The 15,496-nt window shown below is 46.3% G+C and overlaps 1 protein-coding gene across 2 annotated transcripts in view; it reads right to left on the minus strand.

Moving 5' to 3' along the window:
• Positions 1-749: 749 nt before the first annotated feature.
• Positions 750-15,496, minus strand: part of myripb (myosin VIIA and Rab interacting protein b) — a 102,815-nt gene continuing 88,068 nt past the window's right edge. Inside the window, exons 9-17 of one of the 2 annotated variants that reach the window (XM_018756787.2) lie at positions 14,891-15,077; positions 13,343-13,977; positions 11,543-12,121; positions 10,025-10,087; positions 5,634-5,810; positions 3,470-3,610; positions 3,034-3,129; positions 2,874-2,934; positions 750-1,523 (exon numbers count right to left, since the gene is read on the minus strand). In XM_018756787.2, coding sequence (XP_018612303.1) covers positions 1,477-1,523; positions 2,874-2,934; positions 3,034-3,129; positions 3,470-3,610; positions 5,634-5,810; positions 10,025-10,087; positions 11,543-12,121; positions 13,343-13,977; positions 14,891-15,077 — 1,986 coding nt within the window. In that variant the 3' untranslated portion in view covers positions 750-1,476. Of the gene's footprint in view, positions 1,524-2,873; positions 2,935-3,033; positions 3,130-3,448; positions 3,611-5,633; positions 5,811-10,024; positions 10,088-11,542; positions 12,122-13,342; positions 13,978-14,890; positions 15,078-15,496 lie in introns of both variants that reach the window. The other variant, XM_018756785.2, reaches the window with a different exon arrangement.

Genomic DNA, 15,496 nt, shown 5'->3' on the forward strand with positions numbered 1-15,496 from the left:
AAGTAACAAATGCGGCGCTTGTCTGAAACAGGGGTGCGGCAGGGCGCCCAACGAGAAGCTCTGTGATTTTCCATGTGAGGGAGATGTGACCAACAAACAAAAGGAGAAGAACTAAAAGCATAAGGCCACGTGGTCATGGTGGTAAAAAGCAATATGTCTCTGCTCAGATTCTGCTCTCAGACAGTATATTAAAAAAGACGGAGACAAGCAAGACCTCCTCGGTGTCTTGACCGGTACATTTGTCAAACATGACCCCGCCGTGCAGGGTTTCCGCTGTGGGACGAGGTAAACGGAGCCGGTCAGGTTAAAGAAGCAGGGCGTGGCCTTCGAGATGGGGAAGCAGCTCGATGAGGTTCCAGGTCACGCGACCCGCACAGTGTGGAGGTCAGCCGAAGCCGCGGAGGTCGGGGCGGCCGAATAATCGCCGAATCACTTAGGGACCAAACGAGCCAGGTGGAATCCCACAATGCACCACTTTCCTAAAAGGTCGCAAGGTGTTTCGCCTGGCAACCCCCGACGGATTAACCTACGATCCTTGGGAAGGCTGAGCTGTGGCCACAGGTACGAGTGATGAAACCGGAGGCTTCCTAGCGCGACCCTTGCCAAACGCTCACCTAGCGAACACAACCAGTCCTGACACCAGTCCATGCAACGGAGAGACAGAGAAAGAGACAAAAAAAAAAAAAAAATCACGCAGAGCAGCAGTGACACCGAACAAGTCTCGGTATCTGACTTGCTGTTTACCACCGTGTATTGCAGGGAGAGGAGAGTAAAACTGTACTACTGGGTCACATTCACAGACTTGCACGTCTCTTTTTTGTACGCTATTCAAACACAGGACTCCTGCATACAGATAGTTATAGAAAAAGAAGTGTTCAGTGACTCCTGTAAGGATTCTATTTTCTGAAGGGGCGTTTTTTTTTCTTTTTAAACACGTTAAGGCAGAGGTTTCCCGTCGATCCGGGCAGGATGTCAGCGAGTCACTGTTTGCCGATAAGAGGTTCATCACCGGCGCTCCACAGGCAGGCAGTCCTCGGGAAGCGGCGACATATTTTAAAATGTAAGATCCAAAAAGCAAGGGACGTGTTTTGGACACCGAACAAAAAGAGAGCGTAACTTAGAAAAACTATGAACGGGTTGTGCCACTCGCAGATTTACCAATATATAGATGAAGCAAGCAAGGTTACATTTTCCAGTATATGTGACTTTACAATAGATTATTATGGAGGCAGGAATTCATATGTACTGAAAGCACAATGATATACTTTTTCCAATATGTGCAGTTCATCTTGGCGTGTATAAAAATATATTTCCCTCCGTTTTGGAATGTATGTTTTAGAATACACGGTGGTCCTGTAGGGGAGGCTCATGCGAAGGTGGTGCTTTGCTGTGGACGCACGCTGGGGTCAAGGCACTGGCGTGGAAAATGGGCCCCATGCCCCCCGTCCCGGGGTCGGGTGGTGGTCCGCGGCGTCATTAGGCCTGCGACGCTCCCAACTGCAGCTCCAGCTTGGCGGCTTCATCTGAAAAGGTCAGTTTAAGGAGAGCGGTCAGTTTCCGGCAGGGACGCGGCATTCGGCGAAAGAACCAGGGGACACGTGTGCCGCGTAGGTTGCCTAACGGACACACGGATGCGGCCCGATTCATTCTGCTACCGACGCAGTGCTCAACCGTCGCTCTAAGGCTTTTGGGGGGAAGAAAAAAACGGAGGAAAAACGTGATCAAATGAAATCGTCTCCAGGGAAAGGTAAAATATATTTATGAGAAGCTGATCATCCTTATGGTGGAAAAAAGTCATTTTAAGAACTCATATCTTATCTGAGTCCAACAGTAAACTGTGAACTGTAAAAGGGCCCATCTTCAATAAGGACATGACTAATAGGCGGATTTGTCCCGTATTCTTTGAAGCGATATAGGCAAACAAGAGAAATGCGTCATTTATCAGCCACAGTCACTCGTTGAGGATGAAGGAAAACGCATTAATTAATACGTGAGCCTTTGCTCCCGTCATTTCTCCTGAGAGCGGATAAAGAAATCTAATCCCCTCATATTCCTCCTTGCCTAATTGAAGTTCCCCGCAATGCTTTTTCGGTACTTAGTGCATTTGTCCGCTCGTTCATTCAGCTCTGCCCTCCTTTCGCATGTCCGATGATTATTAAACAGATCTTCAAAAAGGGAGCGACGGGCCCCTCTCCATCAGTCGGGGAGAGTGGTGCTCGTGATTTGAGCCACAATCGATACACCGCGTGGCGGAGCGAGGCAGAAGTGCATGCTCTTGTGTGACTAGGGTTCGATGGGAGAGGATCGATGCTGCCTGCCACTCTGACTTCTCTTTTGTGCCTAACGAGGCAGCGCTGGGTCAGGGTGTCACCGAAGAGCTGGGGGGTACAGGGCCTGGGGAGGGGGTCCCGCCCAGGCGAGCGCAAGCGAGCATCCATCACACAACGCACCGTTCATCCTCTTTACACAGTGCATCTTCATTGGGGTCACACACACCGCGCCCTCCCTGGGATTCGTCTTAACGTCAATAATCCAAGTCCGGATCTCAGATGTGGAGGTGTCCTTCGTGATACAGGGCGATTTAAAACAGCGCTAGTAAAGCTACAGTGACCCTTTCATTAGACAAGCGCTAAAAAGTATTCCACGTAGTTCTCCTTGTTTCTGAAATATAATTACAACTGGGCAGATTACAAGTCACACTTGTCACAGCCGCCCAACCAATAGCGCAATCATTCTGTTGTTAGACTACCTCATGTAAATGTAACAATTGTTTAGATCAATAGACATTGTTCAAATTCAGGGAAAAAAATCCAAATTATGTGTGGTTTTCATAAACGGAAGAGACCATTGACAGAAGGTTGTAGGGTCCGAACCTTTCACTGGAGGAGCGGGGAGCTTTCTCCTGTGTTGCCGTGAAGAGTTGATGGTCTCCGTCTGCAGGGAAGACAGCGAGACGTCAGCATGGGCCGACACACGGCCTCTAACCTTGAGCCCAGAGACAGAGGTGCGAGCGGAGGCTCTGGACGGACGCACCTTGGCCTTTGGCTTGAACCTGGAGAACCGTGTGCAGGGGGTCACGTTCAGGCCAGCGGTCTTCAGGGCCGAGATCCGCGCCTCGATATCTGAGATCTGCAAGAAGGGAGAATTTTTCAAGCGACTACAAAATGCTTTGTTAGAATATTAAAAAAAAATATAGAAATATATATACACACACAGTGTATGAATTACAGTTTCAGTCACTAACTCATTTATTTCACGAATCCACACATTTAGTTGGCCAATCGGTGAAGGGAAAGCATAAAGTCTCAGACATATTCACCTGTCAAATTAAAATGTTTCTGATACTGATGTTACAAGTATGAACTGTACTGTTCTCAAGTGGTGAGGCCCTCCTGTGGTGCTGGAGTGTAAGGGTTAAGGGTTCAAAGGTCAGATATCCAGTGCACACCTGGAGCTCTGAGTGCTGCACCTGTGCGGCGGCGCTGGCCACCTGCTCCTCCAGGTGGGCCAGTTCGCTCTCGGTGGTGGCGCTGCGGATGGCACGTGCGCAGTTCTCGAGGTCGCCCAGGTCTCCCTCCAGCCCATACACCGTGCCAGCAGCCAGGTACACCTGTTGGCGGAACCGCGGAGTGTCGTCATGGTCACCGGCGTCCTTTCAGCTGCTGCCGACTTGTTTGAGAGAAAGGGCTGCAGAAGAAGCTTCTATCCCAGCAGCAGGTGGCGATTTATTTTTATTATTTTCACATCTCCAAAAAATCACAGGCGATTTGAAGGAACCGTAGTTTGTATTTCTGGGACAGTATTTGGCAGAGAAGATGCAAAGAGAGGAGTGCAAAGGGCAAAAGGAGCCCGCAGAGCGGGAAATACGGTTCACGCTGAAGTTTGACATGAGAGAAAGCAGAACTAAGGGTGGGGGAAATACAGGGATCGCACAGCACATCTCACACACACTGCGGACGTGTCCAGAATCCAAAATCGGTGATTTGAACTCACTGAAGGTTTAAATCCTCCACAAAGGGGAACCGGAACCCATCATTTAATACTTATTTACTATAATAAGTATCTGTAGCATCTTTCGAGGAGGTTAGATTTTGTTTTGAAAGTGGGAAATCGGTCTTTGTGCCGAGTTGTGAGACTAAAAGGGTTTTGATCACAGTTTACAGCTGAAACCTTAAGGCCAGACATGATTTACAACTTGGTTTGGTATCACACTAAACTATTAAGAGACAAGACAAGATCCTAATCATTGTCACTACAGAAACATGCTGTATGGACACTTTTAACACTGTGCACTGATTCCTCAACTTACAAACACAGCTGAGAGCAGAAATGTGTTTGTAACTCATTTTGTTTGTAACTCCAAATTAACTTTTACTACAACGTCACAATCAACAAAAAACCTAACAATACAGACATGTCTTGATTCGCTGTTTCTATGAGTTACGTACTTTAAAGGCCTCAGATGTAGCTGCAAACTCGTCTTGTTGTTATTGATTCCCAGCATTGATGAACACACAAAACTAGGTGCGAACACTGTAAGAACGAGTTGAATTTGTGTGGTCCCATACTGATCGGGTGTGCTTTACTGCCATGTATCGACCGCCTGCATAAACACAGGTCACTTTCGCTCCACAGCAAACAAAATTCTTAGGAAATAGTATAAGGGAAGTAAATGCAATTAAATTTAAATAACTAAGATGCGGTGTGGTGGAACAGTGGGTTTGGCTGGGTCCTGCTCTCTGGTGGGTCTGGAGTTCAAGTCCTGCTTGGGGTCCTTTGCAGCAGAATGGTGTCCCGTCCTGGGTGCGTCCCCCTCCCTTTCCAGCCCCACGCCCTGTGTTGCCGGGCTAGGCTCCGGTTCCCGCAACCCTGCTTGGCACACGCAGCTTCAAACATTGTGTGTGTGTGTGTGTGTGTGTGTGTGTGTCAACTAAGATAGAAAATGTTGGCACCTTCAAAAATTCACAGATTAACAGATTAAAAGGAGGAGCCAGTGTGTGATGGGGAGGGAAACCCATTGTAAGTTAGCACTAGAGAAGGGGAGCAGTAAAGGGGAGACACTGGATACATGCTACTCAGAAAAAGTTATGTATGTATAACTTTTGTTATATATATATATATATATATATATATATACATAACTTTATATATATAAAGTTCCCTATATATGTAGGAAATTATATATCTAAAAAAATAATGTTATAAAATATTGTCCGTATATAATAATGTCATAAAATTTTATGTTATATGCTATATATATATGTAATATATATATTATATATATTTTACTGCCCACAAAATTAAAATGTAAGATGTACTGTACTGGTCCTAGCCCAACAAGAATGTAGACTTTAACTAGGGTTGTTTTCTTAAAGGGTTGGGTTAGTATTTTTGATTTTGTTGGTCTGACAGCTCTAACGTACTCAAGCAGTCTCCAGCAGACAGGAGCTAAACTAGGAGCCAGGGTGCAAAGGAGAAAGAATTATGGACAGATTTGACAAATCACAGTCTATATTCAGACTACGTTCTGATTTCTTCCAGATTCTAGCTAAGGCTAATATAACAAAGAGGTCTTTACTGATGTGGGTTGACCGCTGCTCAGATCCACCTGGACACCCCGGGTGCTGACTCACGTTCTCTTCCAGCTTGGTAAGACGCTCATCCAGCTGTTTTGTGTCAGGGCTCGTTGGGCCACCAGGGTCAGTGAGGCCGTGGCCCTCCCCGGAAGCCTCCTCAATCAGCTCCTCGGTAGCGTTCAGCACCTTCAGCACCTCTGTTGTGATGCTGCACAGAGATGCTGCCGAGTACTTCTGCCAAACACACAGCAGAAGGAGGCTACTGTTACATGCAGTGCATCCTAGTGCCACCAGGGCGGCGGCACTGCATCCCTCTCAAAAGAGAATGTGAAGTGCATGAGAACATCGGCATGGAGCAGGGCTAATGTTGACTATGTTCATTTTCCAAAAGAACATTGAGTGCACTTCTCATTTCTATATTTTTATATAGAAAATGAGATTTTTTTAAATATTTAGTAAAACCCCTGGTGAAGCACACTGTCTTGTGTTCAGAAGGTCACTGGTACCCTAGAGCAAAGTGCTCTCCCTGAACTTATCCACGCCAACCATGGCATTCCCTTTGGGTAAACGCATACGATGTTCATTGCTTACTCATAAATAGAAAGGAAAAACAATTCTTGCTCTGATTTAATTAGTAAAAAATGGCAAAAATCAAATGCACCTTTAATGTCTTTTGGTGAGAAATAAGACCCAAGAGGACTGTTTGAGACAAAAAGTGAGAAATTCTGGGGGCGGGGCTTTGCATGCATGCTGGACCCCACCACGAGGACCCTGTGCTTGGCCACTCAGAGGAACTGCTCTTGACACAAAGTTCTCACTTGCTAAGCACTCGGCTGGTTGGAGCGACTGCACTTTCACGCCTTTTTCCGGGCACCTGTGTGTGAAGCCATGCGGCGAACCTGCTGTGACATGATTGGTTTCATGGGTGAAGGGTGCGCTGGGGTTGGGAAGGACAATGATAAATCTCTCCCAATAACACAAATATTTTTTGTATTTACACCACTTTTAAAATGTATAATATTTTACGCTATACATGCCACTTTTACGTAGCACCTTAAATATGAATACAAAAAGCAATATAGCTACCTGAGGGGTGATTTTAGTGTGTCTTTGTGTTCAGGACAAGTTCAAGATTCTGGTTACAGAATCTGGTTCTGGACCATCAGTGGATCTGCACCGTGAAGCTTGACCTGATCACTCGCTACACCCCAACCTGTCTGCCACGCTCCTCCACCTTTGGGTGTTTCATGGTCCCACTCAAAATACGTCCAAAATCAAAAGCCCAGAAGTTCTCCATTCTGGTTCAATGTGGTGGAATGAGCTCCCACTGTCCCTCAGAACTGCTGAATCCTTCTCAACACTCTAGAACAGTTGTAAAGCATCTCTTCAGGACCCACTTCCAGCCTGATCGCCGATTTTCTTTCTGATTGGTTTTATACATCTGACAACACTGACTATGGTTTTTCATTTATTTTTAAGCACTCGCCATCCGGTATATGTTTGTTATTTTTAATAAACATGTTTTACTGTATTAACATTGGTATACATATAATAGTTTTAAAGCTATTTATCGAAACCTAGTAAATGAAGAGTTTTACATTGAAATGAATGTGAAAAATGGAGAAATGCTGAGTCGTTCTGCAAGGCTGAGAGGTACCAGACACATCTGGTGTTCATTATGGAAAAAAAAATTAAAATCCCTCTCAACCCCAACCCCTGTTGTGCTGCTTCCTCAATACCACGGTTTAGGCTCCACCTCCTATTTTTAAGGAGACTGCCTAGAGGAATGGTAGCGGAGAACATTGAAGTAAAAAACTCGTGCACTTCAGGTGTGTGACATGTCAGTATCAAACCCTAAGTGCTATAGGACGACTCATTTTGGTTGAATTTCCCCCCTTCCCCTGTATACAGAGGTGGTTTCGCGCTGGTGTCTAATTTCCGGGATCCTTGCTTATCCCCCATATCGAGTGCCTTCCCATCCGCTCTTTCATAAAGCACTCCTTGCGTCAGCACCGCGCGTTGCGACCAGAGGGCCCCCCCCAGACCCCCGCTGTGGGGGGATGCGGTGCGGTGATCGACACCCCATTTTCGATCTCGGCCAACAACAAAGCCGAGATGCTCTGTCGCTCTGGAAGGAAAACGTCCGTCCACAAAAGACAACCGAAGCGAAAGGCACGTGACCATTAGCAAGCGCAGTGAAAGAGAAAGGGGCCCGCGTACGCTTTTACCACGTCATTCAAGACCTCGCACACGGGTCACCCGAGAGCCCCTCATACGCCAAACACTAAAGTACATGGCTTTTAGAGAGAACTTTCATGAATCTGTACATTGTGTGATCGCGCACCTTGCTCTTTTTTTATTATTCGGACCAAACACAGGGAGACGGAGAGATCGCGGTAGCGCCGTGTTCTAACGAATTAATCACCCAGCGCAGCTTTGATCCGGCACAATAACAAGCCCATAACAAGCCATTGATCCCCCCCCCCCAGAGCGGAGCAGTAAAAGCGGCAGCGGCTTTGAAAAGCGCTCGGGAGATGGGAAGACACTGTTGGGCCCATTTGGCTCCACAGAAAACGCCTTCAGGTTCCCGGCACAAGGGAGAAAAGTCAACAGTCAACTCCGAGTCTTTGCATGAATACACACTGACCGCCGGAGCAAACGTGAGATGCACTTAGCGTGTGAAAATTCTCAGAGAGGTTATAACAGCTTTGAGAAAACTAATTATGTCCTCAAGCTTCTCAAGACCAGCTTCACCCCAGATGCTGCTGGCTGAAAAAGCCAAACCTGAGGATCACACTTGGACATCCAGCTGAAACAACCATGTTTGTACCACGTGTGACCTTTAACTACCTCCTCCCACGATTTCTCTCCCAGTGTGGACCACACACTGAAAGCAAATTGTTGTTCCTTATGAACGTAGGCTCAGAGGTACTATTTTAATAACTCGTAAACAGACTCTTCTTCCCTGAATGACCCACTACCCCTCTCACTTACATCTGTAAACCTGAAGGTCTATTATCAATTCGGTACTGCAAAAAAAGAAAAGCGCAGGTACCTTAAATAGCTGGTAGGAGTGTTTTTCCAGGTCTTTCTATGGCTAAAAAAAGAATACTCATATATGTTGAACATGTTGAAGGCAGGAATGGAGGTGATCGGTACAGCAGGCAACAAGTGGGCCAGCAGTGAATGATGCTGTGGGCTCGGGTCGATGACTCGAACCGTGTACTGGGTGAGCTCAATCCTCGCTGCAGCGGAAAGGCTGGCGGGTAACGTAGCGCCGTGTACGCAGGAAACACCGTCTCAGCCGCTGCAGAAGACTCACCTGCATCTTACCCTCTTATCTTACCTTCGTGTCGTCTTACCTCGGTACCTGTAGGAAGCGTTTTTCAGCAGCTCTCGGCTGAGCAGCTACTGTTACAGAAGCTGAGCTCGTTGTACGTATTCTCTGCATGTCTATTATTACCACGATGAGTCAATATATGCGATGCAGACCGAAGTCTAAGGATAATTGTGAAAGGGGCTTACAGACAACAGCAGCAGTATGTTTATATGTATTTATTGGATTTGTATTTATATGTTTATATGTATCGTGGAATCGTGGATATTCTCATAAAGTTTTATGCAGCTACTCACGTGATGAACATTGGTTCATATGGTAGAAAGAAACAAACTAACTGTACTTAAGAATCACACGTCTGCATCTAAGTGTCTTTTCCTGCTAATGTAATGAACACATTGTATTTTCTACGAGATGAACGTCGCTTCGGAGAAAAGCGTCTGCTAAATGAATAAATGTAAACGTGAGCATCCTGCTAACAGAGCAGCGGACTCCCGTTCTCCCAAGAAACGGCTCACAGAGACCAATCTAGCAGACAGCACTTCCCTCTGGTGAGCCGGGACACCTCGTCAGTCCCCTGGGGTTAGGATTTATGATCCACTGTAAATAAGAAAGCGCAATTAAAAAAAGAACTGTGGGCAGAGCTAGAGCAGCCTGTTGACAAGCTGAAGGCTGCGTTTACTATTCATGATCGCTACCTGTCGGCGAATCGGGTGACACCAGAGTGCACAATTTGAATTGGTATTGCTGGGGCTATTTATGAAAAAATAAATACAAAACACTTTTCAAAAAAGTAGGGAACATACTGTATTATTATTATTATTATTATGTGCTGTCACATTTTTCCACAGCTTAATAGAGTCTTACCAATGGTAAAAAAAAATCTCCCTGCCGACTCTCGTTTGTTCACAAGCTCTGCTCTGAGATCAACTTCGAACACGGGCCTTACTTACCATGAGTCCTTGGATTCCCCTTCACTACTTTTGTGTTACTTACCATGTTCTGTCTTGGAACCGCATTTTCCACAGTAAATATAGTGTTGCACACAGACCTACTCCAAACCCCCGTCCTCCTTGTTATACTTCTCCCTTGTGATGTAACATTCCCTCACCTGCTGTAACAGGGAGGAGAGCAGCTGAAGTCTGTGTTGCAGATCCACACCATTTTGCCCCTCCTGGCAGCATGAAGGAAACAGTAAGAAACAGAGTAAGAGTAGCAGGATAAGAACAACAACAGGAATGGGGGAATAGAGCAGGAAAAGAAGGAGAGAGACAGAGAGAAACGTGAAGAGGAGAAAGATGCAAAGAGGAAGACGGTAAAAGGAAGCGAGAAGACAGCAAGTTAAAGAAGTCTGGCACAACCCTTAAAGACGGGGGACATGCTTCCGAGCTGCTCTTTTAAAGCTCAAAATGGGCACAAAGAAAAAAGGGACAATAATGTCTCGGGATGCTGGTGTCTGTGTGAAAGGACCTTTGATCTTGGGCTCTTTCACAACACAAACTGAGTACGGGCTCCGTCTGTGCCGGAGAGCCGTCTGATACGACCTTCGTGTCTCGTCACAGCAGAATAATGTGTGGAGGATGAAACCTTGTATGAACGGACTATTTGTTTGCAATCCTTACCTGATGTGTATGAACGGTTCAGAGAAACGCAAACCTGTTCTAGACCATAAGACCAATCCTTTCAACATTATTATAATACAGTGTATCCTTTAGAACTAAGAATTAGTTCTGAAAAAGCTAAATTAAAGTGTGACTGGAATGGCAAAGTCAAAGTGCGGAGCTAAATCCAATGGAGGTGCTGTGGCAAGACCTGAAAGGAGCAAAAAAAAATTAAAAATCTGATCTATTTCCTCCACTGGGATGTAAAGGACTCAATTATAGGAAGTGTTTGGTTGCAGTCATTGCTGCTAAAGGTGGTGTAACTAGATGTTAAGCGTAAGGAGGCAACTAATTTCTCACATACTGTTCATTAATAAATTAAATAAGTAAAAAAAAAAAATGTGTTTTTTCTTCGTTCAGGTGCCCTTTCTCTAATAACAGATTTCAGTTGAAGACCCAAAAAACAGGCAGTGTCAAAAACTTATAACAAAGGAAATCAGGAAGGGGGTAAATACGTTTTCATGGCACCGTACATATCATTTGACTCACATAACACTGGATATGCTACAAAATTTACGCATATAGCAGTATGTACATGTAGAACATTAGGTTATAGGAGAGCTAAGAATAAATTATTAATTACAGTATTAATTTACACAATTAAAAGCTTTGTAGAGCAGCTGGAAACATAGTGGTTAGAGCTGTTGCCTTTGGACTCAAAGATTGCAGGTTCAAATCCCACCATCCAGCTGTCATACAGCAAAGTACTTACCCTAAACTGTTCCAGTAAAATAAATTACCCAGGTATATAAATGGGTAAATAACTGTAGGTAGCTCAACGCTGTCAGTCACTTTAATCTGAAGTGTCACATAAATGTAAATTCACTGATATATGAACTATGTGTTGGGTAACCCATTTCTCTCTGGTGCGGAAAACACTTATTTGTACACTTGTTGCACAATATATGACTTGCAATGCTGCTTTACAGAAAAGAATGTGCCAAAGGCATAAATGTAGATGTACTTACTTTACAGATATCCTCCAGGGATCGAAGCTCCTTGGGGTCGAGGGGAGCGCTCTTTCCTGAGGCGTGGTTGTTCGCTTTTTCGGCAGGCTCCTTCCCTCCCGTTCCAACCTTCTCCCCAAGCCTCTTTTTCTCACTCCCCCGTTTTTTGAGCGCTTTCTCCATCTGCAGCAGAACTGCTTCCTTCTCTTTGAGCTTCTTAATACCATTCTCCGCCCTGCTCACGTTCAACGCGTCCTCCTTCGCCTGCACCACTTTCTCAGAGGGTCGTCCCTTCTCCTTCTGCTCCAGTCTACCCTCCTCTCTCTCCTGTGGCCTCTTGCCCGGGTCTCCCCTGAGCAGGTCCTCTTCGGACGAGCTCACGTTTCGCTCCTTGGCCCGGCCCGCCGGCCCGCAAGGCTTGGACTTGCACTCCAGCTCTGCGAGGGTGGTGCGGCCGAGGGCCCAGGCCCTGCGTTGGCTTGGAGCGCCGATGTTCGTGTCTGAGGCACCCGTGCTCACGAATGCTGGTGCTTGGTGGCCGACGGAATCCCCTCCAGCATCCTTCCTCCCCAGCGCATTCCGCAGGAAGCCACTGTAATCCTGGGGGAAGGTCCACGTAGGTCAGTCACCAGGGTACACAACAGGGGCCTAACCGACGGTCCAGGTGGGGCCCTGCAGGGGGCCTTAGAAGACCACCAGAGGGCTGAGCCAGTGGCACCGGTGGGTCCTCCAAAGGGCCCATAAGCAGACAGCTGAACGACAGCCTAATTGTACAGTGAGCCTGATTTATTTATGGGTTAGGATCTACAAAATAAATTATAAATACTCATTAGGACTTTCTCACATACACTCTATACACAACATGACCTTTTAAAAAGTTGAATCAATTGTCGAACTATATTTAAACTAATACGAAATGAACAAACTAAAAACACATTGCCCCCACAAACTGTTCATCCCATAAACATGTGCAACTTTCAACATCTTACTGATGACGGACACTCGGGAAAACAACAGGTGAGCTGTAAACACTGTGGAGTCGAGCTGAATCGAGGCGGTCCTGCAGTCCTATTCAGGTCGGGTGATCTTTATAGAGACATCTATTGGCTCAGGGTGTGAAGGTGTCAGTTAGACATTTTAGGACACGCTCAAGGGGAAAAAAAAAAAAACTTTGCAGGAAAAAAAAATTAAAAATGTTTATGTTAGTGACTTATTCACTTGTGACGTAAGCCATCGGCGTGCAAAGAAGATATCTGTTTAAAGTTTCATTACTTCACAGAACGGATAAAATGAAAGCACACGTTAAAAATGCTACTTTTCATAAGCACTGAGAGATGATGGCTATGTAAATGTGACTTCCTAGACCCAGACATATCCAAAGAGACACATTTAACACATGAATCCCCGAGTGTTGTGTATTTGGGGGGCAACATTTAGCCACTGTCCCGCTCCCAGCAGACATGCTGTGACTATTCGCTGCTAGCGGTCCCGCTGGTGTCATTCTGGGTTCATTGGGCTCTAAGCCATCGTGGACTGAATCGGCTCGCCTGCATCAAAGCGAGGAACATGATACACCCCCCTGAGGGAAGCGGAGGTGATGATGATGGAAAACCAATACTGCCCTCCAGTGGCACGACTGAGCAAATCCTACTCGTCACACAACCTCCGTATTTTACTTACTCTAGCGACGACACTACCTGTTGTGCCTTAAATGTAAAAAGTGAGTTGGGTTTGTCAAACAGGATGTAGAAAACACATCATGTGATTCTGTCTGGAGTTTCGCCAGCCTTGTTTTGTGTGCTCCCCCAGTTCGAGTCTCACCAGGACAGGTGAAGAGTACTGCGGCGTGTGGCTCCGGGTCGGGTCCACTTGCTCCCGTCGGCTCCTCTTGCGCCTGCGTGCCCTCCTGATGGGGTCGCCCTGTCGCTCTTCAGCCTCGCTGCTGTCCACGGTCCGAGGGTTGAAATTCACATCCAGGGCGTCGGGGCGCGGGTGAGCATGAAGGCGGTGATGCGAGTGGTCTGGAGGCCCCTTCTTGCTCCAGGGGGCCGCTGAAGGCTTTCGGGGCCGAGCCGGAGCATCCCAGGCCGAGGGTGTGGTGGACGCCTCCGAATCCGAGTTCAGCGTCTCCGTGTTGGTGTACTGACCCGACGAGGGGGACGTGACGGGCGGGTGGGGCGTGTATGTCCACTCTGGGTCGTGCTGCGAGTCCGTGTAGTACGTCTCGTCGGACATCCTGCGGCGGAACTCCTGCAGAGTCGCGGCCCAGCCCGCCTCGTCGGCGCCGCCGTCGGAGTCGGAGCCCATTTCGTCGTAGGCCGACACGACGCCGGACTCCTTCTCCAGAGCGCTGAACACCTGGCTCTTCCACTTGGTCAGCAGACTGGGTCGGCCCAGCTGGGAGTTCTGCAGGGCGATCCAGTTCCCGTCCGGACTCTGCAACATGGACGAGGCGCCTGCGTGGAGACACACGTGCGCAGTGAGAAGCGACACTGTAAATCACACATTGCAAACCACAACATCCACTGAAAGGAGAGCAGTTGAGACTTTGTGATGCAATATTCAGAACTTACTCTCCTGACACCACAGTAAACCCACATATACTGACTCATGTTGTAATTTTCAATCCGCTGAAGAACCCTTCATGTACACCCATAATCGCATATTTCTGAGGATTATTTAGCGACACTGGCTTCTCATATTACAAATGAATGATTTCCACATGTTCTGAAGCACAAACACTTTTTCTGGTTTATTCATTTTAAATGATGTTTTCTTCACTCATCTATTTTCAAAAATTACACTTTGTCGTTTGTACACCGCGACTTGTATTTACCCACCTATCCGATAAATAGCAGCAAAAAAGTGCCCCAACAGAACAGGACTGTGGGACCGCCTCAGTTCAACTCATTTCCACAGTGTTCACAGCTTGTACCCAAGGTTTTAGAATGCTGGCGATCAATAACAAGGTTGGGAATGTTGTACTTGTTTATGGAATGAATCTGCCAACAATCACCATTCCGTAGGAGTTTGTGGAGACGACTTCTGTTCATCTCCCATGATTTTAAATTAGTTTTAATTTTAACATTCCTTTAATTGAAAAAAATCTATTTAAAATGTTAAACATCTTCCAAAGTAGTTTTTATTTATTTCAGTTATATATGACAGGTTTACAGAACTTAACGTGCATATAAATCAAGTGAGATCTGTGCTATTAAACTGGTTGCAGTCTAGTGCAAAAAGTTAAACTGAAGTTATGAACAAATGGAGTTACAAACAGATTTCTATTCCCAATTGCATTCACAAACTAAGAAGCCAGTGTATCATGAGATTCCACAGGACTCCATGTGGCCGGTAAGGTTCTCTTACTGGAGTTGTCCAGCCGGTCCACGCTCTTCCAGCTGGGCATTGGGGATGCACGAGAGTCCCTCCTTAAGGTACCAAAGTTGTTCACACCCCACAGGGCGTCCCCTGGGACAGGGCTGTTCTTACCCCTGGGCTCTGTGGGCTTGTCTGGAGAGTCGTCACTTGTCAGGGAACCAGCAGACCTCGATCTCTGAGTCCACACACATACAGCACACACGTAGTTAGCGCCATTCTCAGAATATCTCTATTTTCCGACAGTCTTGGGACTGCGCCACCTGTCAGTCTATGACCAGAAGACAAGGTAACTGACATACAGGGATCCAGTAAATCATTACATTTATTCATTTATCTGTCACTTTTCTCCAAAGCAACTTACAGTGAGTTAGCCATTTACACAGCAGGGTAATTTTTACTGCATCAGTTTACTGTAAGTGCGTGGCTCAGGGGTACTATCAAGTCATGAGCTTTGTAAATGACTTTGGACAAATACATATATTCGCTAGCTGAATGGTGTAATTGTGGAATTCCTTCCCCAATAATATCAGGGAATCTTCTACTCTGGGGACCTTTAAATCCAGGCTTCAGACTACAATGTTTACAATAATAATA

The sequence above is a fragment of the Scleropages formosus genome, chromosome 9 (genome assembly GCF_900964775.1).
Source record: "Scleropages formosus chromosome 9, fSclFor1.1, whole genome shotgun sequence".
NCBI lineage: Eukaryota > Metazoa > Chordata > Actinopteri > Osteoglossiformes > Osteoglossidae > Scleropages > Scleropages formosus.